The sequence below is a fragment of the Clarias gariepinus genome, chromosome 7 (assembly GCF_024256425.1).
Source record: "Clarias gariepinus isolate MV-2021 ecotype Netherlands chromosome 7, CGAR_prim_01v2, whole genome shotgun sequence".
NCBI lineage: Eukaryota > Metazoa > Chordata > Actinopteri > Siluriformes > Clariidae > Clarias > Clarias gariepinus.
In genome coordinates this window covers 7,777,501-7,803,089 of record NC_071106.1, presented here as the reverse complement: position 1 = coordinate 7,803,089, position 25,589 = coordinate 7,777,501, and the positions used below count along the sequence as shown (strand labels likewise).

General features: G+C 40.4%; 1 protein-coding gene across 1 annotated transcript; it reads left to right on the top strand.

Annotated features, from left to right (window-relative positions):
* The first annotated feature begins 9,420 nt into the window (after positions 1–9,420).
* LOC128528267 (ras-related protein Rap-2b) lies at positions 9,421–11,696 on the top strand. Its single transcript, XM_053501035.1, has one exon. The coding sequence runs from the start codon at positions 9,730–9,732 to the stop codon at positions 10,279–10,281; it is 552 nt and encodes a 183-aa protein (XP_053357010.1). The 5' UTR covers positions 9,421–9,729; the 3' UTR covers positions 10,282–11,696.
* The last annotated feature ends 13,893 nt before the right edge of the window (positions 11,697–25,589 follow it).

Sequence of the window (25,589 nt, the reverse complement as noted above, 5' to 3'; positions counted from 1 at the left end):
TGAGATTTCTAAATGAAGGGAGTGCACATACACAACCCACCACCCACACACACACACACACACACACACACACACACACACACACACACACACACACACACACTGTGTGTAAGTTGAAACCTTAAACTTTTGCAGTCAGCTGTTTCTGTTATTTGACATTTACATAAACAAACAACACAACACAAGCCACCTGCCTGCCTGTCTGTCTGTCTGTCTGTCTGTCTGTCTGCATGTCTGTCTGTCCATCTGTCTGTATGTCTGTCTGCCTGTAAACTTCAAAATATGCTCATTTTTCCCTGCTCCCAAGGTTGTCAAAGTTTGTGTGTGTGTGTGTGTGTGTGTGTGTGTGTTGCTTTTCATTAATTACTGCTTCACACAGCAGCCAGACAGACAGAGTTTTGGTGACCAACAGCTCCCTCTACTGATGAACCCTGGCCCAGAACCAGTTTAATGTTCACAATAAACACTTTATTCATTTTATTGGGCCGCAATAAGGTCGATCACTCACTGTCGATCAACACGGCAACACACTCCTGTTCAAGCGCTGCATATGAGCTTATCAGCGGATCCACATGACCCCAATCTGAGTACACACCTCCGCTTTTCATCATGCTAAATACTGTGTCATACAATACTCTTATTCTCATATTCTTATTTATAATCCTAAAATGAACGAATGAATAAATACTGATTACTAAAAAATAATAAAATAAAATGTATGCAATATTATATGCAAACTAAATGTTAAATGTCTGAGACTTGCATCTTTAATTTTGTTTGTCTATCTGTGTGGCTGTTTGTGCATTTATTCATCTATCAGTATATCTGTCTGCCTGGGCATTTATCTGCATTCATTCATTCATTCATTCATTCATTCATTTATCCATGTATGTACTGTATCTGCCTGCCCATTTGTGTGCATTTATTTATCTGTATCTCTATCTGCTTGGCTTTTTATCTGCATTCATCAATTTATTTATTCATTTATTTATTTATTCATTTATTCATTCATTTGTGTATCTATCTGCATGCACATTGATTTACATTCCTTCATTCATTCCTTTATCTATCTGCCTACAGGTATGTATTATTCTACCCGACCTTTTATGTTTTCATCTATCTATCTATCTATCTATCTATCTATCTATCTATCTATCTATCTATCTATCTTCTTGGCCATTTATCTGTATTTATCCATCCATTCATATATCCAACAATCTGTCAGTTTATCATTTGGTTAATATGCTTTCATGTATTTCTCTTTTTCACCAGAAGGGGGTGCTAATAAAAAACTAATGTCATTTGCTGAGTTTCATCAAAGCAGCTGAAAAGTCAGTCTATATCCAGTGTTGCCTGAGCAGAGAGCTGAGGAGCTCAAGGGTCAAAGGTCTTTCTTATAGACTTAGGACAGTCTTTTTCTCTCGCTGTCTCTCTCTCTCTCTCTCTTTCTCTCTCTCTCTCTTGCTGTCTCTCTCTCTCTCTCGCGCACGCTCTCTCAGCCCAGAACCTGAAACTAATCTCCTTCTAGTCAATAGTACAGAATCTCTTTTTCCCTCTCTCTCTCTCTCTGACCATCCCCCCATCTCACAATCAGGCAAAACATGGTATTGGTACTAAAAGGTGTCTCACCTAGGTGAAAAAGTAAATTTTTAGATAGGATCATATAACAACATTTTTCATAATGCAGTGAAACCTAGGCTCGTATTTCAAAACACTCTTAAACCAGATCGTATTTTCCCATAAGAGATAATAAAAACTCAAATTATTCGTTCCACAGCCCCCCAAAAACATAAAAATAATTAAAACACAAAATATAAAGTAAAAATAAAACAAATGAACCTGTATTTTCAAAAAAACCTGAGGAGACGATTACCCACAATTCTGCAATGCAAGAGAGAAAAACTGTTGGCTCAGTTGTAATCATGTGATTCTCAGCGTCAAAACAAGAAGCGCATGCATGATACATGATACTCGGTACTCGTAAACCAAGACTTGTTCGTTTTTTCAAGTAAAAATTTATTTAAAATCTTTGCTCGTCTTGCGGAACACTCATACTCGTTACTCACAATCCGAGGTTCCACTGTACTTGATCCTTCTTATCTCCCGATCTATGGTTTGCTTTTTTTGTAAATATGCCTACAGATATATATATATATATATATATATATATTCAGCAGATAAAAAGAAACACATTTTCTCAATACAATTTCGTGCCCTTTTTATGTTTTAGTGTCCGGAACTTTTTATTCAAATTTTTTAACGGTCTTAACTGCCATTTAGATGGAACTTGGCCAATTTAGATTTCACATGAAAAGACAGTATATTATTCTAAAGTGCTAAAAATATTAAGATATTGAAACAAGAATTTGACATGGTTACGGACACTACAGTTTTTTTTTTTTGTTGCTTTTTTAACCTTTTACCCCCAAAAAAATGTAAGCAACAATTTTTACAGGTCATATGCTTCTAGAAGCTTATACCAATTTGAGTATCACTACTCATACAGAAATATGAATAATTAGCCTTTTAAATGATTATTGTTTGAAGCAAGACAGTATAAAGGTGAACAATGGCCAATTTTGAGGCACATATTAAATCATTTCTTTTTTTTTAGGTAAGCAAGTTTAATCACTTCGTGTTGTAAAAAACTTCAGAAGTAGCTTCTTTGGCCATGCACATTTTCTGTATTATATGTATAAATAAACCTGGCACCAACACTGAGTCATGGCTGACCGCTGAATTGGGTTGTGATTTGCTCGCGCTGTCCTACGTTGCCCACGGCAGCCATGTTAAAGCACCAGTTTAATCAGTATGTCTATGACTGGCTGCGAGTCCATGTCATTTTCATTCCACAGCTTCACCAACTTGCTGACCTCAAGCGCAGCATTAATTATGAATATTTTTATTTCCAAAAAAGGTTTCACATTAAAGACCTGGTGAATAATTATTTTTAAGGCCACTCAGGCCTTCTGGCCATCCTGTCAGTGCTGAGATACAGGGGCGTAATTAACCGTCACGCAGGGAAGCGGCACAGCTCCATGCTGAGCCATTAATTAATCAGGTAAAGGCAACAGTTTTAGAGGCATGTCTGTGTATATGTCTGTGTGTGTGTGTGTGTGTGTGTGAGTGGTATCGTTTAGGTTTAACCCCCTCAGAGATAGATGATGAGCATTAACACCTTTTATACACATCAAAGCCGGGATGTGGACCAGACACCGATGAGATTGTCATTGATTTTAGTTAGTCGGTTACTTAACTGCAGCCATACAGGCTCATTCTAACACACGTAAAACAAGTTATGCAAATTGCCTGTCTTGTTTCTCTGTGCTCTCTGAGTTTGCACTACGGATTCGAGTTATGTAAGTAAAGACATGTTTCGCTTCCTCGGTACAGCTGCATTCTTGCTGCATATTCAGGGCATGTGTGCACGTGGGTGTATTTGTGCATGTGCAGGATGTTACATGTCATTTCCATGGAATTCACAGTTCCTGAGAAAACGCCTTCAGGCGTATAGAAAAACCGACAACTGAGCGATTGCAACATGGTAAAACCAGCGGATCTGTCATCCTACAGAACACTAAAGAAGTACGCCAGGAGGTCGCAAGTAAACACCATCAAAAAGTACAACACTGGTAATTTATAATTTAGGATTAATCCCTTTTCAATCCTGATTCCTATATAAAACAGAGCATGGAAAGAGCATGCAAACTCTTCACTTACTCTCTCACTCTAACAAGTGACACAGGATGAACCCCCGAGCGCCCCTGTAGGTGCGAGGTAGCCGAGTTAAACACTGTGCCGCATTTAATAATCGTTAACTTCAATCACCATAATGCAGAACTGTGGGGAAACGGGTTGAAGTGATACCCAAGGTTTGTACTGTAATGTATGGGACGTCTATGTTGGGATCGTTTCTCTAATCCTATTACACCACCATTTACTCCTTCTGAAAAACATGATTTAAATAACACTGAAGCATTGTGTATTCAAGCTGGCAGTGTGGACTTGGCTGCTTCTCTAACGAGGACTTTTTGTAAAGTGTGTGACTGTCTAAGAGCTTAATCCAAGCGAACAGTGGATGAGACTAAGATGACAAGACACACCTCGCTTGTTTGTCCAAGTAAAGATCCATGTGACTGAGACTTGATATTGAGCTGACATATGTTTTTACCTTATTAAACATCCGAGGGCTACTTGGTGCTGCTGGGGTTCGAATCCGGGATCTATCAAGCGCTAGTTTAACGCCCTTACCCACTGAGCTACCCCTCCCCGACCATACTCATTTATTCAAGCATGGAATCGATTTATTGACCAAAGTATGACTTCGCTCCAATAGGTGACAATACATGATGCTCCTTTCATATTGTATCCTTGTTTGACTCATTATGTCACAAACTTTTAGCATGTTCAGCAGGCAAGGCAAGTTTATTTGTATAGCACATTTCATACACAGTGGTAATTCAAAGTGCTTTACATAGAATAAAATAAAATAAACATGAAATAAAATAAAAGATAATAGCAATAAGATATTTTAACAAAAACTTTTACATTTTTTTTTACAAAAAAATAAATAAATAAAAGACTAATTAAAACTAATAAAAACATGATTTAAAATAAAAATAAAACAGTTAAAAAAAAATTAAACATAAAATAGTACAGTCAGTTCGGACGTAGCACAGTGCTCATTGAATAAATGCACAGCTGAACAGATGAGTTTTGAGTCTAGATTTAAATGTGACTAATGTTTTAGCAGAACTTAACAGCACTGTATAATTTTTTCACAAGCTATATGCTTTACTTTTTATTTTTTTGCAAACGGGATGCACGCTACTGTACCCTCATTATAGGGGAATCCGAAGTCAGACGACATCACCATACTGTTAACGGCTTCTTCCTGCTGTTCCACATTATGGTAGATTTATGGCTTAAAGCCAGGAGTGGGAACTGTCAAGTCAACTCAAGTCAAGTAGACTTTAATTGTCATTTTAACCATATACAGTTTAGTACACAATGAAACGAAATGACATAGAAATTAATATACTGTATAAATTAACAAAACTAGCTAAACAGCTAAGACGACAAATAAACACCATAAATTATTAAAACGTCTAAGAACTATAAAAAAAAGGCAAAAAACACAACTTAAAGTGCACTTGTGAAGAATGTGGATAACGCCAAGGCCGACTTCTGTGTCCGATTGTAATAGATGAGCATTATTAAGATTATTATGGAATAGAATAAGAATAAAATATAGAAAAACTTAGTTGCAGAAGAAAAAAAAAAAAAAAATATAATATATATATATATATTATTATATATATATATATATATATATATTTAAAAATATTACTTGTGATGGTGTGCAATTATTGAAAATGTATCAACATGAGGGTTGCATAATGAGGTCTGACGTCTAGTTTAAGGTGGAGCCCTGTAATCATCCCAAGGTTTATTACTTTACTTTCACAGCATGTCATACTGAACAATTAGTATTTATCAAAGAACACTATATTGTACATTTATAGTTAGATTTAATCCTGCGGAACATCTGTGGAGCAAGAAACTTCCTGTTAAATGTTAAAGCGGCGCTATCTTATTTTAATCTCTATATAGAAGTTATTAAACACCACAGCTTGTTCAGGTGTTCCTCAGGGTATTAAATCCTCCACGCTGGAGACTATTGTATCAGTAAGGAAAATAAACACATAACACAATGCTGACCAAACATTTTCAAGTAATCTTGAACACATACTGTATTTAAGTGACCTCTGACTCTTTGGTAAACTGTGGTGAACCTTCTGCACTGGAGAAGACAAACATCTGGCAGACACCTGGAAGAAATAAATAACACGTAGATGAGGACAAAATATCCAGCACAATCAGTGCACTCGAAGCATGTGAGATCTAAAGCCCTGAGGCTGGGTGTGTCCACTCATGCCACGCATATTTCTGCTCATCAGCGTTCCAGCCTCAGATGCACTTTACGCTCAGAACAAGTGCAATAAAAAGGCAATAACCAACAACCTCAAGGCTGAGAAGTCCAAAGATGGACTCGCATCTGAAGACGTATTAGTCAAAACAGCGTAACTGGTTCATTTACATAGGAAGGGTGTGGCTTGATAATGAAACGTAATCTCCCTGTACTGTATGTGTGCGATGCACAGGAAGTGGAAGTGACTCAGCGATGAGCCACAGGTTGGCACCTATTTATAGCCTGCTTGCCTTTAGCACACCTCATGTGTCCTGGTTTCAAGGTGAATAATTAAGCGATCCGCCTCCTGAGGGGAATTCCGAGATGTGCAAAGACTAGAACACAGAGTACTTACTTATATTGATTCTACAGGAAACATATCAATTCTATTATGCAATTTATAACCAAATATCACAAAACAAGGTTGTTTTTAGGGTTGGATGATATTATGCTATGATTAGATAAGATTTAAGGCAGCACAGTAGTGTAGTTGTTAGCACTGTGGCCCTGCACCGCCAGTGTCGTGGGTTCGATTCCCACTGGGTATTCTGTTTTCCTCCTACAGTCCAAAGACTTGCAAATTAGGTAATTGGTTGTACCTTGCCCTGTGCCCAAAGTCTCCTGGGATAGGCTCCAGGCCCCCTCAAACCCTGTACAGGATAAGCGATATAGAAGATGAATGAATGAATAGATTCAACTTTATTGACATTGTGCAAAGTACATGTACGAAGCCAGTGAACTGCAGCTTTGTATCCAAAAAGAAGCGCAATTAGGGTAATATATAATATGACTATAATATATAGGGTAATATATATAGGATAGCAGTATTTAATAAACATTAATTTCGTACATATATATTTTAATAACTAAACTACAAATTAGTTATGTAATATTTCTAGTCATAGGTTATTGGTAGATTTTTAATAATAAATTAACTGTAGTCTACAAGAAATGAAAAAATATGAGTGTAACCCAGGTCTCATAATTACATCAGTAATAATTAACAATTACATGGAACGCACGCCCTCATATCCCTCCTTTATTCTCCACAGCACTTATCCTTTACAGGGTCACGGAGGGTCTGGAGCCTATACCCAAGCACGAGGCGGGATACACCCTGGACGGGGTGCCAGTCCATCACAGGGCACACAAATATGGGGAATTTGGAAATACCAATTAACCTAATCTACATGCCTTTGGACTGTGGGGGGAAACCATAGCACCTGGAGGTAACCCACCAAGCACAGGGAGGACATGAAAACACACACAGACCCAAAGGCACGACTCGCACCCTCGACTCTGGAGGTGTGAGGCCACAGTGCTAATAACTACACCGCTGAGCAGGTGAACAGGTATATCACTTTATACATAAAAAAATTACAATATATATATATATATATATATATATATTATATAGAATAATATATATATATATTATTCTTAATTATATTTAAAATCTAAAAAATCTAACCAGTGTCCAATCTAGTCAGACTTAAATAATAGCAATAAAAAAATTGGAACCATTTTTGTAAAAAAAAAAAAAAAGGGTCACTAAATTAAATGTAAAAATATAAAAATAAATAATATGGATTTATTTATTTAAATAATTGAATAATTGTAATAACAATTTTAATAATTAAAAAATTAAATAGTGGTGGCTTAGTGGTTAGCACAGTTGCTTAATGGTTAGCATGGTGGCATAGTGGTTAGCACTGTCTGTCGCCTTGCAACTCCAGGGTCTCCGGTCTGTGTGCATGGAGTGTGTATGTTCTCCCCGTGCTTCATGGGTCTCCTCTGGGTTCTCCGGTTTCCTCCCACAGTCCAAAGGCATGCAGATTAGGCTGACTGGTGTTTCCAAAGTGCAGTAGTGGATTAAGTGATTAAGTGTGTGTGTGTGTGTGTGTGTGTGTGTAGGCACGGTGCCCTGCGATCACTTGACACCCGAATCAAAGTGTACCCTGTCTTGTGCCCTGAGCTTCCTGGGACAGGCGCCATGCACAGGATAAATGATATCACACAAGTATGAAGTAATAGTATTATTTATATTAAGACATTAATTGATTAATTATTGCATTGAAATCTGCCCGAATGTATTGTAATTCCTGTTATAATAAATGCACGACTCATCCTTTATCACAATATTGGGATGACGCACGAGCGGTTGCGACACGCACGAACAAGGTGTGGCGCGAGAGCGGAACTTCTCCCAGCCGCGGGAATCCGGCGCACTGCGCCTTTAAGAAACTCTGCGTGACGTCACGCGCTGTGCGGCTCGGATTGGAAGGATAGGGCAGGAAGTTGTGTGTTGTGTTTCAGGGTTAGTCTTAAACCGAGCAGCATGCACACTTCAGGCACACTCCTCAGCACAACACTGACTTCATGCATGTCCAGAGAAATGTCTTTTAACACACACACAAAATTGAATAAACTTATGTTAAGGACACACACACACACACACACATTTTTGTATTGAAACATTTCACAAAAGTTAACAGTTGTTTATGCATAAAACGTGATTTAATTTTCATGTAGCCTAACTAGACCACAAATATGGACTTTAATCCACTAAAATATATATCAGGGTTGTGAAGATGATTACCCCTGTGGAATGTATTTGATTTTACATTTAGATTAGATAAGATTTGATTAGATTCAATTTTGTCATTGTGCAAAGTACATGTTCAGAGCCAACAAAATGCCATTTTCTAACCAGAAGTGCATAAGTGGCCTATAAATAACAAATATGTTATAACAAACTACAGTATGTAAAGTAAGATTTATATAAAATCTAAAATATTACTGTTTTTTTTGAAGCGCATCTCCTAATCTCTGAGTAGCATGACTGATTACCATTCACCCTCAACCACCAGTCATTGATCACCATTGTACCAGTCAGTGATCACCATTGTTCCCCAAAGACCAGTCACCGGTCCCCTTTATACCAATTATCCATCACCATTGTTTCCCAACATTGTTCCCTTTGTTTACAATTCTCTTTTTAGACATATTAAAATTTAGAAGGAAAACACTGACTCGGTTTTAACGCTTTTCTTCTTCTCCATTAAACAACAAAGAAGAGGATAAGCATTACCGTGCAAACCGAGGAAATGTTTTCCTTTAAACAATCACTTGTTCTTTTTATCTGTGTTCCTCACAGAAAGACGTGAAAATACATAAAAGTTTCATTCATAACAAACTTTCTTGAAAAAATCTTTTTGCCAAAATCTCACAAAAGTTTTGCCTTACTTGGCAAAAATTTATTTTTTTTCCTTTTCTTTTTTATTCCACTTTGTGCCTGTTTGAAACGGTCGTGATGAAACAGTATGCTGAACAAATGACTCAAATGTGACGTCATATAGCGCGCAGGCTTCCTTTATTAGGTATATTTCCCCTGAAAGGGATAGGAGACAGAAGAGTCTGTATGGAGGAAGCGATTTGAGACGCACCCTGTGTGTGTGTGTGTATATGTGTGTGTACACTGGTGATCACTTCCTCAGAAAGAGAGAGAGACAGTGTTGGCATATTGAGGTCCAGAGTAAAGGCTGATCATGACAGGGTTCTGATGCGCGGCCCGGATCCCCGGACACACGGCACCGCCCGGATCCCACGGCTCAGCCTGCGGTAATCGCGGGAAGGAGGAGGGGAGAGTGAGAGAGGATCCAGCAGGAGCAGGAGGAGCAGGGGTGGAGGAGTTGAGGCGACCGGAGAGAAAGGCAGAGTGAGCGCGAGGAGGAGGAGGAGGAGAAGGAGGAGAGACCATGCGAGAATACAAAGTGGTCGTGCTCGGCTCGGGCGGCGTGGGCAAGTCCGCCCTGACCGTGCAGTTCGTCACGGGCTCCTTCATCGAGAAGTACGACCCGACGATAGAGGACTTCTACCGCAAGGAGATCGAGGTGGACTCGTCGCCGTCGGTGCTCGAGATCCTGGACACGGCCGGCACCGAGCAGTTCGCCTCCATGCGCGACCTGTACATCAAGAACGGCCAGGGCTTCATCCTGGTCTACAGCCTGGTCAACCAGCAGAGCTTCCAGGACATCAAGCCCATGCGGGACCAGATCATCCGGGTCAAGCGCTACGAGCGCGTCCCCATGATCCTGGTCGGAAACAAGGTGGACCTCGAGGGCGAGCGGGAGGTGTCCTCCGGGGAGGGCAAAGCGCTGGCGGATGATTGGAGCTGCCCCTTCATGGAGACCTCGGCCAAAAATAAACCCTCCGTGGACGAGCTGTTCGCCGAGATCGTGCGCCAGATGAACTACGCGGCGACGCCGAACGGGGACGAGCAGTGCTGCTCCTCCTGTGTCATCCTCTAAACACGACCTGTAGGAGCTTTCTTTTCCTGTTTTTGTTTTGTTTTTTAGTCTGATTTTTGCCCGTTTGCAGGTAAATAAACAACCTGAGACTCAACAGGACTTCCTTTAAGAACGGGAAGTTCTCTCTCTCTCTCTCTCTCTCTAAAGAATCATTTCTGGTGTTAAATGTCATCAGTATTTGTTTTCGTTTTGTTTTTAGAAAGTGTCCTATAATAATGTCTTGCACACGTGTAACACGAGGGGGGAAAGTGCACCAGTGTTTACAATGACAGAATACTTGAATGTTCTGGGATTGACACAAACCAACCCAGGGTCGTTTTTTTTTTTTTCTTTCATCTTTTTTTTTTTTTTTTTAATGTCTCCCTGGTGCCTAGGTTTTTTTTTTTTTTTACAACCCAAACTGATTCACAAAACTTTTTTTTAAGCCTCTGGCCTGCTTTCGCAGGATCACTTCCGGTTTTTCAGGCGCTGCTGCGGATTGACACTTACTGGTAACATAGTAGCATCTGGTAACCATGGAAACTAATCGACGTCTTCGAGTCGGAAGTATTTTTTTCTTTCATTTTTCTTTTATTTTTTAAAATGTGATGTTCGGAGTCTCGCGAGGAGGAGAATAATAATAATTGATACACAATTACGAACTTCACTTTGAAGTTACACATGACGTCATGGAGGATTACGTTTTGCGACGACTCGAAGGATCTGCAAAAAACAAACAAACACATAAAACAACCTTGGGATTCTTTTCATGTTGAATTTTATTTCAAAACAAACAAACAAAAAAGAATTCCGAAACCACACCAATCAAAGCGACTTCTTTTTCTTTTGTTGTTGTTTGTTTGTTTGTTTTGTTTCCTTTAACTCAGCGTGCGCGAGGACCTTACTGTGGTGACGTAAGGACGTCGTGATGACGCATGCGTCGAGTGCCTTCCATTTTTAGTGCCAACCTGAGAGAAGGTCTGAGGAAGTACTTATTAAACTGTTACACTTTAACAAAAAAAAAGGGTGTTACAACGTGTTCATAACGCCTCCTGTCAAAGGAATCACCTTCTTTTTTGGATCACAATTTGGCCTTTCATTGTTTTGTTTTTTTTTTTATTTAAAGCTGGTCTTTTTTATTATTATTATTATAATTATTATATTTTTTTTGGCCAAAAAGATAAATAAATAGGGTATACAAATTACAGGTACTGGAGCTCTCGGAGCTCTCTTGACTCACACCGTAATCCACTATCTCTAGACCAGTGTTTTGTTTTAGTTTTTGTTCATTATTTTTTTAACAAACAAAAAAATGTGATGTATGATGCATTTGAAATTCTAACCTGATTGTACGTTTAAAAATGCAGAGCGGCTTTTTAACGGCTGCTCTGAATGTTTAAAAAGACTTTTAATACAAATTGCATTTTTAAAAAATATACCCAGTGTTTTTCACTTTATCCTTTATCCTTGTATCTTCTAACGCTGTTTTCTGTCTCAAAAGATACCTGACAATGAGTCAAATAATAGCAATCATAATAAGAATATGCTAGAAATGATGTTTTATTATAGTACGCCTTTGACTGCGATATGTCCTGGAGAGAACTGAAAGCTGCCTAAATTTGGTGTGAGCACATAGCACCCACAGAAGTAAACACAAATGTGTACCTAAGAACGAGAAGTTTGATCGAGTACACCAGAACCGAAACATCAACACGCGTATCTCTGTATCTCTCTTTCCTGGTGCGCACACGCACCCTTTCACCCTTTACGTCTGATATCAAATCATGTCTCCTGATGATATCTGGTTTTTAAAGTGCACGTGACGCTCGGCTGATCGATCGAGATGATCTTGATATGTAATGGTGGTTATAATAATGCGGTTAGCGCTTGGATAGAAACGAAAGCTGCCTGAGTAATGCTGTTTGCCTCGGTGAGTTAGCTTCTTTTAAAGAGGTGAGGTGCAATCACGGCGCTAAGTAGCGTGCCCTGATTGACAGGGCTGCACTCCGGGGAGGGGGGGGGGGGGTAACGAGCTTGTCTAATGCTCTTAGATGCAATTGTAAACACGTAGCATAGCACGTCGGTCTGGGAAATGCAGGAGCAGCGGGCGTGTCACGTGACCTCCGGCGAAAGAGCCGGAGTCGCATTCCACAGTTGAGGGCGATGAGACATAACTCTACTACGCTCTGAGAACCGTTTTAACCTGAGTAGTCTTGTCACACTCTCTGAGGTGATATGATATCTTGAAATGATCTTGAATTCTGAATCATCTGAATTGTTTGAGATCAGATCGTGTTAACAGGTTCGCTATGATGGAAACCTAACGATGCGGTTAAAGAGGATTTCGGCGTACATCATCGATCGGTGTGATTTGTGCTCCTGCGGAAAAAACGCTCCCTGAGAATCGAGCTATTGGTATAAAAGGAGGAAAGTGATGCGGCAGGATTGGAGGAGATTAGGGTTTGTTTTGTCTGTGCTTTTATGGATGTGAACAGCTCCGAAAGTCTTCTACAATTCAGCAATCTGATCTTTTAAATCCCAGTTTTCATTTTCACTCCGCAGCTTGTCTTTTGAGTTTCACCTGCAGTGCTGTCATTCTACTGAAACAATTATGAGAGTGAAATCTCCCGTAATTTTTCTATACAATCCCCTATTACACTAATGCACTGGAAAGTTTCCTCAGACACAGGTACTTGATCAGACTCCCTTGCTTCATGTCTGAAACGCTGGCCTCCCAGGAACTCTCTGTCATGTACAAGAGGTGTTGGTGAATGATTGTGTGTACAGTTCCCACGCAAGTTGGCGACATTAATGTGAAATTTTTTGAAAGGATCAGGCGTTTCGAGCCACCATGGCTGGGATCGACATTCAGATCTTTTACTGCGGCTAAGAGTCTTGTCACAGTACCGCGCTTGAAGTCGTCTGTACATGCCGATCGTCCCGGTTTGACTCGAACGCCCCAGGTGTCAGAGGTTTTTCTTTCGAGTCTGGTTTCTCTCAGGGTTTGTTCTTTGTGTCGTCTCAGGGAGTTTGTCCTAGCCTTAAACGAAAATCTGGAATTTCTTCTTTCTTTTAAACTTGGCTTTGAATTACGCTGTGTTTAAGTTTACTGTTTAAAATTATAATTATATACTGTATACATGTGTGAACTATTAACTCTCTTTTAGAGCTCAAGTTAAGATCTTTTTTTTTTTTTTTTTTTTTTAAATCAAATCATGTCTCGAGACGATATCTGGTTTTTGAAAGTGCTCGGCTGATCGATCGAGATGATCTTGATATGTTATGGTGGTTATAATATTTGTTCCTCAGCGCTGCTGGAGTCCAATAGCGGTTGTGGGTGTTATGTCGAGATAAAGGTGCTTTCAGCTAACCCAGAAAACGCTCGGATGGTTTTGCATGCATGCACTGACGTGTCTTCTGAATCATTCCTGTACGTGTTGCATTCACCCCCTGAGGGTTAGAAGTATGGAAGAACCGGCATGACCGTCTACTGCCCAGGTGCCCGCGATTGAGGAAGTGCATGCTGGCTTTTTATATTACTGAGCGTTCTTGGCTCTCGATGGAAAATAAGTTGTGTGGTTTCCTTTTCGTTTTCTTCTTCTTGGTGCCGATGTTGTAGATATTCGCTTTGGCGTGTCTTCATTCTGTTATCGTGTGTAACACACCGAGTCAGTAATTTCTATTTCCTGTAGATATAGCATTTAAATTTCCACTTCACCGAGGAGGGTTTCCTGTCATGTTCCCTTTTTTTTTCGGTTTCTGTGGTGGTTTTACTTCCTTGTACAGCGCACAGCTTTATTTTCTTCTTCTTTCTAACTGCTCGTTCATGAGCGGAGGGTGACTGTGATGTCACAGGCCTGTTGGTGCCTGGGTCATGCGGCTCTCATGGCGGAGACATGACAGCCCGAGGCGCGGTTTTGTGTGTGTGTGTGTGTGTGTGTGAGAAAGAGAAAGACACAGATTCCCATGTGATCCTGATTTGCATCGTATACCCAGTGACCAAGTCTGTTGTTCCTTATTTTGAGGGTCGAACTGATTTTTTTATTTTTTATTTTTTTTAATCTAATCGTCAGCATGACGTCTGTACATCGCTAAGTCCCCATGTGTCCGAGCTTTGTCCGGATCATGTGTCCTGCTCATTGGTATCGATTTGCGTAGCTTTCCTGCTCGCTGCACTGCACTCTAATATCAGCTCGAGTGTTCTGGCTTTTAGCCGTGCGCGCAGCAGCGCTATGTCTCTGTTCTGCCGAGATGCTAGCTGTGTCAGAGGAAGTGTTCTAACACAACCAGCGAGCGTGTGGGTGGTGACTGTGGGGGGTGTCTGTGTTTGTTTGTCTCCATTTTTTTCCCTTCTTGGGTTCGAAGCCCTACTTCTTCTCCCTAAGGTCAAACCACATGTTTCGAAAAAACGCACCGCACCCCGGATCTACTTTGGGTTTTGAGATGAAATATTGCGAGGCGTAATGTGCTTTCGTTTTCCTTAGACTGTAATTAAAGGCTGGTTTTAGTAATCGTTTTAATGAAAATATTCTGAGAGTGAAATATTTACTCTGATATTCCAGGAAATATTAAATGAATGAGAATGTTAAAGCCTAATACAAGCTTTAAAAGAGCGAATGTATAAAGAACTGACTTATCACAGTAAAATTAAAATAGAATTCTAATTCGGAGATGTTTAGAGTTTCCTGCTTTTAAGGATGTATTTATATTTATTTATGATAAGCATTTCTATTATTTTTGGTCTTAAAATCAGTTAGGTTTATGCCTGTAAGAGTAGCACTTTTATTTGATTTAAGCCATCAGCTTTAGATTGTTGTACTGTAGTTCTCCTGCCCCTTTTGTACACCCTGATCTGGGTTTCGTCGATGAGTGGGCTATAGCGCAGCACACAGACGGTCTGTCGAGACCGCAGCAGACGCGGCTCAGGCCTCGGGCTACGGCATCGCTCTGCGCTGGGAATAACCCCTTTAAAGATTCCTGTCATTTTTCTCATTGCTGCCGCTCTGCCGTCTGGGCTTGTCTCTGAACCCTGCTCCACATGTGAGGTTTCGTCCTGAGCGAAGGGGCCTGTCCAAACACAGCTGAGACGGACACCGCCCTGGCGCAAACAACATGGGCGACTCTCACGGTCGGATTCAGAGTCCGATTGTGAAACACAACTCGTGCTTTGTTTTTGGAAGATCGGTGCGGATATCAAAATGAGGATCTGCACTTCAGCCTAGCGTAGCGTTTCTTCCTCTCGAAAACGTCTACTTTTGTTTTCCCGGCAGTGTCTAAGCGGCTTGTTTGACGTGCTTTGAAATCGCAAACCTTCCCCGAGCCTTGAGCTACCGGCAGGTCTCATCTCATGACATCACACGTGACTGACTGTGACTGGAAGAATCGGGAAAACGCTAGGTTTATAGTTGAGGCGTGTGGTGTGATTTCTGTCTTTGTAGGCGTTTATACAGTACTTTAGAACAGGATTAGGCACCGCATTATCTAGAGTACAAATGTTTTGTATGTTTATCATGTCTGCATTGTTAGATAAAAAAACATTCGCTATTTCCAAGAAACTTTTTTTTTTCTGTAAAGAAAGCACCATATAACTTTGCTACAGTTTTTTAGATAGACACAAAATCCCTAATGTCGGCCATTTTCCAGCACACTCAGTAAAGCCTAACCGCTGTTTTACTTAACAAATAGTTTTAGAAATAGTTTTAGAAATAGTTTTTTACACCAAATAGTAACTGTTTATTTTATTATACTTTAGTACTCTTTATAGAAGTTTTTTTTTATTTAGAAATGTTTTAAGTCTTCTTCACTTACGGCATTTCTTTTTGTATCCTCCCAAGGCCCGTATGCTGAAGTTCTTCGGTTAACTTTGTCACACTTACTCTTTTTTTCTATTTTGATGCGAAACCCCCGGAGCCTACATAATTATTATTTATTTATTTTTTGCATCTGAAAACTGGTCTGTTATGTAACTTGTTGCTTTCTTTCCAGGCATGCAAATATTCTTCTGTAATGTTATTTATTTATTAACTTTTAAGTTGCGTTTGGAAACAGTCGTTAGTTTTGTATATAATAGTGTGGACATGATAAAAAATTAACATATCACATTAATACTGAAGATAATATAGTGACTGGTGAAAAGACTTTAGCACAGTACTGTACATGTACAAACCAAGAAGACCAAAAAGATTTTTTTTATTTACTTAATCTGTCATATTGCTTATAATATTAACTTCATGGACATGTTGGGAATGTTTCTTGAGACACACTGGGACCATGAGACCAGCTTAGATTAATCGTACGCTCTTAACGCTAAAACTAAATAAATTGGTACCGTGAAACAAAACCATAGCACAACAATATTACATTTTATTATTTATTATGACTTATGTTTTAGCCTATGTAGGCTGCAGGGTGGCTAAGTAGTTAGCATTGTCGCCTTGCCCCTACAGGGTCTGTGTGCATGTTCTCCCCGTGCTTGGTGGGTTTCCTCCAGGTGCTCCGGTTTTCTCCCACAGTCCAGAGACATGCAGGTTAGGCTTATTGGCGTTCCCGAATTGCCAGGAGCATGTGAACTTTGACCGGAGGTTCCACCATGGTTGTAAAAATGGGAGTAAATACATTGGTCATTATTGGTCTCTATGGTCCCTATTTGGACTACGGACGTTCCTAGGTGGATGAATGTATATTTCAGCTAGTAATCACAGTTCACAGTAACTCCTACAAACGCGTCTTTGATTCTGCTGTAATTATTATTATTTTTTTTTTTTCAGGTCAAATTCTTGTTTTCTTCATAGTCCAGCTGCTTTGATGTCTCACTACAGCCCTCTCTTGCTAGTTTTTAGTTTTGTCTGTTGCTTTAGAGTTCAGAGTTCATACTCGCTTTTGTTTTTGCCTCGTTTTTAAAAGTCTCAGACGCTTAAAACATTTTCATAGCTCTGAAATCACAAGTTGATGTTTAGCGATATGCTGCCTCAGCGTGCTATTGATGCGAAGTCTAGCTAGCATGTAGCGCTAGTCTTTTACAGTCTTTTACAAGTAAACCACCAACATATCTGAGGTAAATGTTGATATTCCTGATGGATTTGTAATATTTTCGTAGTCGCACGATGTTTACATTGTGTGTGTTAAAGACTTTTAGAGCAAGATGCTAGCTATAGCAAAACGGCTTCAGTCAGGAATCTGTTGTTTAAGTGTCAAATTTGTCCCAGTTATTGTGTAATTAGGGCGGAAATTGTTTTCCACACAAACAGAAAAAAAGGTTAATCTGCTTACGTAAAAATGTGGAGCATCTCTGTTTAAACAGAATAAACATTTTTCAAAGGGCTAAAATATTTTCCACATAAATCCCCTTAGCTAGAAACTGCTTATAGTGTTATTTAATTTTTTCCTTTTATGTAAAATCCTGACAAATGGTACAAATTAGCAAGCGTCAACCTGCGCCTGGGAAGCCAGCCCAAAGTACAGCGAGTGCTAATGAACCTTTTTTCAAAAAAGAAAGAAAAAAAGGTTTGTTTTATTTAATTAGACTGTTAGCAGAAGAAAATGGTTTGTGCTACAGGTGTGATGTTGTTACATAAGCGTCATGATTATCAGATTCTCTCGCCGCCGTTCTTTGTTTCAAATGAGCCAGGTGAAGTTCACACAGCAAGCTGTTATGCTTTTTGTTTGTTTGGTGAAGTTTGAGTGATTGAAGGCGTTCAGAAACGCTCGTGTGAGAGCAGGGACGAGAACGAGAGAGAGCGAGAAAGGGAGCGATTAGAAATCAGATGTGTCGGATTTGATGTGTGCAGTCGCTCAGCAAGAACCCGAGTCTCAGGTAACCTTGGTCTGGTAAACAGGAATTAAACTTTATAGAGCGCCGCGTTGATTGCTCGGCTTTCGGTGCAGTGGGTGGTTCTGCTGTCACCCGTGCTGCCGGCTTTCCTTCCGCTCTGCCAGGTTTCTCCTGAAATGGCACATTATGCGCAGAAAGCCACAATTTCCTACCTTCCTCTACTTCCATCTGTCAGTCTCTTCTGTCTCTTGCGTCGTTGAGGCTGTAAATCGCCAGGCTAAGAGAAGTCTTTTGTACGATTTAGCCGTAATTTCCAGACGCAATTTCCCTTTCAGTCAGCCACGGCATGGCCCTCGGGCATGGCGAAGATTTGCATGAATGTAGGTTATATCATCACACTTACTGTATACTGTATGACACAAACATCCCTCGGCTTGGTGAGCCCTCTACGTCAGGTCATGTCAGAATGACAGAACTAAACCACGTTGCGTTGTTTATTTGGTGCTTTAAACAAGTATGGAATGTTCGATAGAGATTTAAGATCTAGAGTTAAATCCTGACCTTTAAGAATGGAAGCTGCTCTGGTTTCTTTGCCGTGTTGGTCGAAAACGTGCCGCAGAGTTATTTGTTCTTGGAACACTTCTAACGTACGATCTCGGGGTAAACTCTCTGATGAACCCTTTGTCCTTTTTATATAAACAACATAAACAATATTTGTTCAATCTCCGTAAACTCGACTGTTTACATGAATGCTGATCTGATAAGATGTGTTTACATATTTGAAGCATTTAATCAGAATTCTAACATTTTTGTCCTGTTGGCTGTGAAAGCGTTTAATCTGCTTTGAAATGAAGTTTGAGGTTAGGTCAGGTTTCTCATCTTTTACACTAAATCCCACTTACTGCGTTAGGATTGGTTACACAAATTCAGTCTCACCCGTGATTGGTTAGATACAGTACTGTGGAAAAAAAAAAACATTTCTTATATATCCAGATTTATTTTTTATTTTTTTGGTTGTTTATAGAATAAAATATCATTATCAAGTACGTTTTAATATTACACATCAAACTAATTTTAATACTACACAAAGATAACCAGAGTAAATACAAAATGCAGTTTTTAAATGGGAAAAAAAGCTTCCCAAACCTGCCTGGCTCTTTGTGAAAAAGTAATTGCCCCCACTTCCCTTGCTAATTCATTAATGAACTGAGATTAACCCTTTTTTTTTTTAAGAGAGTTAGATTTCTCTCACCATACCCAGACCTTATTACTGCCAGACCTGTCGAACCAAGAAATCACTTTTGCACAGCACTGTACTTTACTATATACGAAATGTGAGCCAATCTGTGCTTCTTTTTCAGTCAGAGACCCAGTGAAGCAGGTGAAGCAAACATTCGCCAAAAGAATGTATTTATTCTAACAAGAGAGAAGCGATCAGATTAAACGTTTACACGGCTAATATTTACCGATTGAGCAAATTTATCACAGCTTTACACCTCGCTCATTCCGATTCTGAAAAATTCCTTCCCAGTCGAGCCGGGTCGAGAGAGACTGTTCCGATTGAGGTGTTTACACGAAGTATAATTATATTATAACGATTATTAGTGGAATATTAGCGACCGTATAAACACACCTCTGGTGTCATAGAATGGTAGAAACCTCAGCAATGAATCTAAGAGGAAGAGATAACGTGTGATGACGTGCTTTTAGTGTTGGTACGTCGAAAACTAAGCAGGTGTAGGCTTCCTTAACTTTTTTATTACCAACATATAATATGATGTGTGTGCGTGTGTATGTGTGCGCCTGTTGATATACAGTATGTGTGTATCTGGGTCACACTCATGTCTTAAGCACATCCAGCTTGTCCTTCTATAAGTTCTCAGAAACAAGGTTAACGCTCATACAGCGTGACCTGCTTGGGCGAGGTGTGCGATGAGATAAAATTCCAAGAACGACATGAGTCACGATGGAGAAGGTTTACTGTACTAAATGTTGTCACGGTAAACGAGTTTACCAGACAAACAGAAAGACGCGGCCCGGCGTAGCGCTGCGCTCAACGTATTAATCATCCTGTATGACTGAACGTGTGAAGAAAGCAAACTCCGATCTTGATAAGTAAAGAAGTATGTAAACAAAGGCAAGCTTCTTTTTAGGAACGCAGAGATTCCCTGAATGCCTCGCAGGAAGCGTGGCTGTTCTCGGTGCGCATGGAGATCACATGACACCGATTACAACCAGCATGTCCGAACATGCCTTCTGTCTACACACACCACTGCTTCCATTCTACTATTTTGTTGTTGTTGTTGTTGTTGTTTACAGTAATTTTGTTTGCTGCCTATAAAGCCCGGCTCTTCACATGCCCGAGGAGCTGTGGGAAACTCGCTCGTCCCTGTGCGAGATCGCTTATGAAGGCTTTGTTTTAGAAACCTGCAGAGTGGAAACTTTGTAACATGTTCGATCAGGTTTCTGACTCCTGATTGTGGCGGTGAAACTGACACTGTCCCTTTATACAGCGCTTCTTTCAGGATATTAAATAGCAGAGATGCTATCTTGTTGAGTCTTTAAAGATTTAAAAGAAATGATTCAGCAAAAGAAAAAAAAAAGGACACAGTATTTTTCCCTTTTAATTTTTCCCCGAGTACAGTCAAGAGGGCGGCACGGTGCACTTGCACCTTCGATGTCCGGGTTTGATCCCTGCCTTGGGGTCTGTGTGTGTCGGGTTTGAGTGAGTTCCTTCCTATGCTTTCGTTTCCTCCGACAGTCGAAAAACATGCAGGTTAGGCTTACTTGGCGTTCCCAAAGTTGCCCGTAGTGTTGGTTTGTACCCAGAAATAGATTGGCACCCTATTCAGGGCGTACCCCGCCTCGTGCCCAAAGACTCTGGGTTATAGGCTCTCCAGGCACCAGGTACCCTAAACAGGATAAGTAGAAACTTTTAGGTTTCAGCCTGTTGATTAATTTCTGTTAAAATGTTTTTAATGTAATAAATTTTTGCCAGCTGTACTAGAGAGTGTAAAAACACAAGTGTACTCGGGTACAGAAGGATATTACTAATGTAAGAGGGTATTAATGTGAGAATGGTACGAATCGTTGTCTAGTCTAGTGTCAAAGCACCGTTATTGTCATATATAACGATAATAAAAACTGAGCATCTTACGGTGGCAGCCATTTTGGCCAGCCATAACCTGCTTTAAAGGAAAATATTTTTTTTTCTAAGCTCCGCCTCCTAAAAGGCCTCATGTAGGAATAAACAAAACCACTTTGGTGTCCTGATGGAAAATCCTCAAAGATGGAGTGACATGGGTAAGATTAGGTCTTCAGCTTAGATTAGCTCCTGTGCAAAACTAAATTAGCGTCACCAGACACATGACATTGCAGGTATATAAGTATATACTATTGGACATACTTATATACCTGGAGGCGACTTATACACAAAGTCATTTTGGTTAACTATTGGACTGATTAAATGCTGCTTCATCTGTTCCCTTTTGTTATAATTATCTGTATAATAAGCTATCACTAATCAAAGGTTAAAATCGTTTATTTTTTTTTTCCCTTCAGCACTGACACTATGGCGATTTCAGTTCTTTTTCTTTGACTTTGTGATGTGACCGCATGAACTTGGCTAGACAGCCATCCTTAAGCGGAAACCATCAGCTGAGATGCTTGGTTGTGAGAGTGTGGTGTGGTGTAGTGTGTGTAAACTGGTGTGTTTGCCAGCTTGTGGTTTTGATATGCCCTCTATGTATGTGTCGAGCGTTTTCAGTTCTGACCCGAGCTGTGACCTCAACGCCTTCTTGTTTTTGTGCTTTTCCTGTCACGAGGCTGATGATGAGGTATAGACTAAAGCATGACGCTGCAGCAGTGCATGTAGAGTCTCGGGCAATCTTTAAACGACGATTTAAGACATATCTGTTTCTGTTTCTTCAGTACTTGGGTAAAAAACAAACAAAACAACAAAAAAACAACCTTCCCAACTGTCTTTGACTGCTGGTACTTGGTTCTTAACCCATTGTAGCGATCGGCGAGGGGCGATGCGGCCAGACGGGAAGCCAAGTTTTATTTGTGACCCAGAGTTTCTATTTCCAACAACAAGCGAATTCCATTCGCTTTACCATGACTGACCATTTATTTACTCAAATAACCATGCCTTTCTTTCTTTCTTTCTTTCTTTCTTTCTTTCTTTCTTTTTTCTTTCTTTCTTTCTTTCTTTCTTTTACTTTTTTCTCTTTAAATTCTTTCTTTCCTTTTTTCTGTCTTTTGTTTTCTGTTTTTTTCTCTTTAATCTTTGTTTTTTTTCTTTTCACTTTTTTCTTTCTTTTACTTTTTTCTCTTTAAATTCTTTCTTTCCTTGTATTCCGTCTTTTGTTTTCTGTTTGTCCGTTTTATCTTCCTGTCGTTCTTTCTTTTCTTTTTTTCTTTCTTTCGGCTGCTTTTTAGAGCAACACATAGTTTATAGTCTCCAGTTTAGTCTTCATTTCTTTCTTTCTTCTACCTTTTATTAGAAGAAAAGCAAAAAAGTTTGTAGTTTTAATAAGAATTTCTTTCTTTTTTTTGTTTTTACTATCTCTCTTTCTTTCTTTTTTCTGTCTTTTTTCTTTCTCCTGCCTTTTATAACAAGAACAGAGTTTGTAGTCCTTAGTTTCTTTCTTTTCCTTTCTTTTTCTTACCTACTTTTCTTATTCTTTCATTCTTTCTGCTGCTTTTTTTTTACAACAAGAAGAGTCTATATCAAGTGTACAGTTTCTTTCTTTCCATTGCTTTTTAAATCAAGAAAGAGTGTAAAATATTTAGTTTCTTTCTTTCTTTCTTTCTTTCCTTTTTTTCTTTGCTTGTTCCTGTTGTCACTCACATCATCATGGCTACACACAGTCACTTCCTCACCAGTTCCTTTGTTCTCAGTTAATAAGATGAAATAAAGACGTTCGAGAGACAGAAGGTGACAGTGGAAATCTCTCCATCCTGAAGATTTTCCTTTTAGTGGAAAAATTACAGCTGCAGTCCTGATACTGGAGACTCCTTCCACAAACCTCCTACACCTCCTGATTGTTATTATATACATTATATCAGGGCTGCTGTTCTAGGAAACTAAACACCAGCTTCTGGCCAATCAGAGTGGAGGATTCATCTCTGCTGTGATGTAATAAATGAATAATTGTTACGCAATTAAAAACAGAATGATTATAGATTAAGTTCGACTTCTGCACTTTGATTGCAGCGAGTGAAGTTCCTGTTTTTTCCCTCAGTGCAAAGAAATGTCTAAAAATATTTTATCTGTGATTTTCACACACACACACACACACACACATACAAACTTTATGTAGAGTTTCTGTATATAGATCAAGCTTAAAATGAAAACATCTTGTGTGTGTGTGTGTGTGTGCGTGCTTGTCTCATGACCCTCCCAGTTTCTCCTCATGCCACTCAGCAGTGAAGTGGGACAGAGCTCAGAGACGGCCCTGTGAGAGATGAAACTTCTGCCTTGAGTAACCCCTCTTGTGTAACTCGTGAATGTTTCTGGAGAAATCCTCTCGAGCTGCTGTTCCCCTCACTCGGTTGCGTAAACGTGCTTTTGCGTCCTAACAGGCTCGTGATCTTGGCTAAGACTGAGGCAGATGTGAGTCAGCTTGTTTGGACACACGGTGGTCATCAGGCATTTCCTGTCCCTCCAGACAGATGGACAGGAAGTCCATGTCCTTCACACGCTGACTCTTGCTTGTGGATTGTTGAGGAGCGAGAATGATGTGGACCAGATCGCAGGTCCTGGAGTTGCACCAGCACAGGCTTTAGCTGTCTCTTAATCAGCTCCACGTGTGTGTGTGTGTGTGTGTGTGTTTAGGACTCCACCCTGAGCAGACACTGGGCTGACGTGATGCTGAGCTTAGGGTTTTGCCAGTTCTAATGATGAAGGCTTTTATGGTGTAAAACTAAGCCTGAGAACAATACAGGCCAAACCACAGAGAGGAACCTTTAACCACAAAGAGGAACCTTTAATCATGGGCAGGAACCATCACCACACATTTTCCTCCTAACTGAACCAGGTGCTAGTTCATGCATGGTTCCAGTGCTAGTTCAGAGCTGGTTTAATGGCCAACCTCTTAAGAACTAGCTTTGTTTTATCATAAATAGAGAGTTACATCACTGTATATGTTCACGTACATCTCTGCTTTCCCAGCAATGCTAGCAGCAAGCACTACAACAATGGTGAAAATCAACCTGACTTTGGGATCAAACCATCATTATTAGAAAGCATTTATCCATTGTGCAAAGCTTGCTGGATTTTGAGAACTACACTACACATAACTACACTATTCCAGTTTAAAGATGGCGGTCACAAACTTTTAGTCGGTTGTTTTGTGATGATCCCAGCCCCTAATGTACTGTAGGTGGTTCTTCGTTCTAGCCCAGGAACGTGTTGGTGCTGCCAACCGTTTTTTTTTCTGTCCAAGGCCTGGTGCTTTGGCTGTCTATTGAAACCAGGCACAGGTTTCAACCTAGCTATTTACCCGCCATGGTGGAGAAGGAGAAATCCAGGAATCTTCACCACAAAGAGGAGCCTTCACCACATCATTGTAGAGAGGAACCTTCACCACATCATTGTAGAGAGGAACCTTCACCGCATCACTGTAGAGAGGAACCTTCACCGCATCACTGTGGAGAGGAACCTTCACCGCATCACTGTAGAGAGGAACCTTCACCGCATCACTGTGGAGAGGAACCTTCACCGCATCACTGTGGAGAGGAACCTTCACCGCATCACTGTGGAGAGGAACCTTCACCGCATCACTGTGGAGAGGAACCTTCACCGCATCACTGTGGAGAGGAACCTTCACCGCATCACTGTGGAGAGGAACCTTCACCGCATCACTGTGGAGAGGAACCTTCACCACATCACTGTGGAGAGGAACCTTCACCACATCACTGTAGAGAGGAACCTTCTCCCCATCACTGTGGAGAGGAACCTTCTCCCCATCACTGTGGAGAGGAACCTTCTCCCCATCACTGTGGAGAGGAACCTTCTCCCCATCACTGTAGAGAGGAACCTTCTCCACATCACTGTGGAGAGGAACCTTCTCCACATCACTGTGGAGAGGAACCTTCTCCGCATCACTGTGGAGAGGAACCTTCACCGCATCACTGTGGAGAGGAACCTTCACCGCATCACTGTGGAGAGGAACCTTCTCCGCATCACTGTGGAGAGGAACCTTCACCACATCACTGTGGAGAGGAACCTTCACCACATCACTGTGGAGAGGAACCTTCACCACATCACTGTGGAGAGGAACCTTCACCACATCACTGTAGAGAGGAACCTTCACCACATCACTGTGGAGAGGAACCTTCACCACATCACTGTGGAGAGGAACCTTCTCCCCATCACTGTAGAGAGGAACCTTCTCCACATCACTGTGGAGAGGAACCTTCTCCACATCACTGTGGAGAGGAACCTTCTCCACATCACTGTGGAGAGGAACCTTCACCGCATCACTGTGGAGAGGAACCTTCACCGCATCACTGTGGAGAGGAACCTTCACCGCATCACTGTGGAGAAGAACCT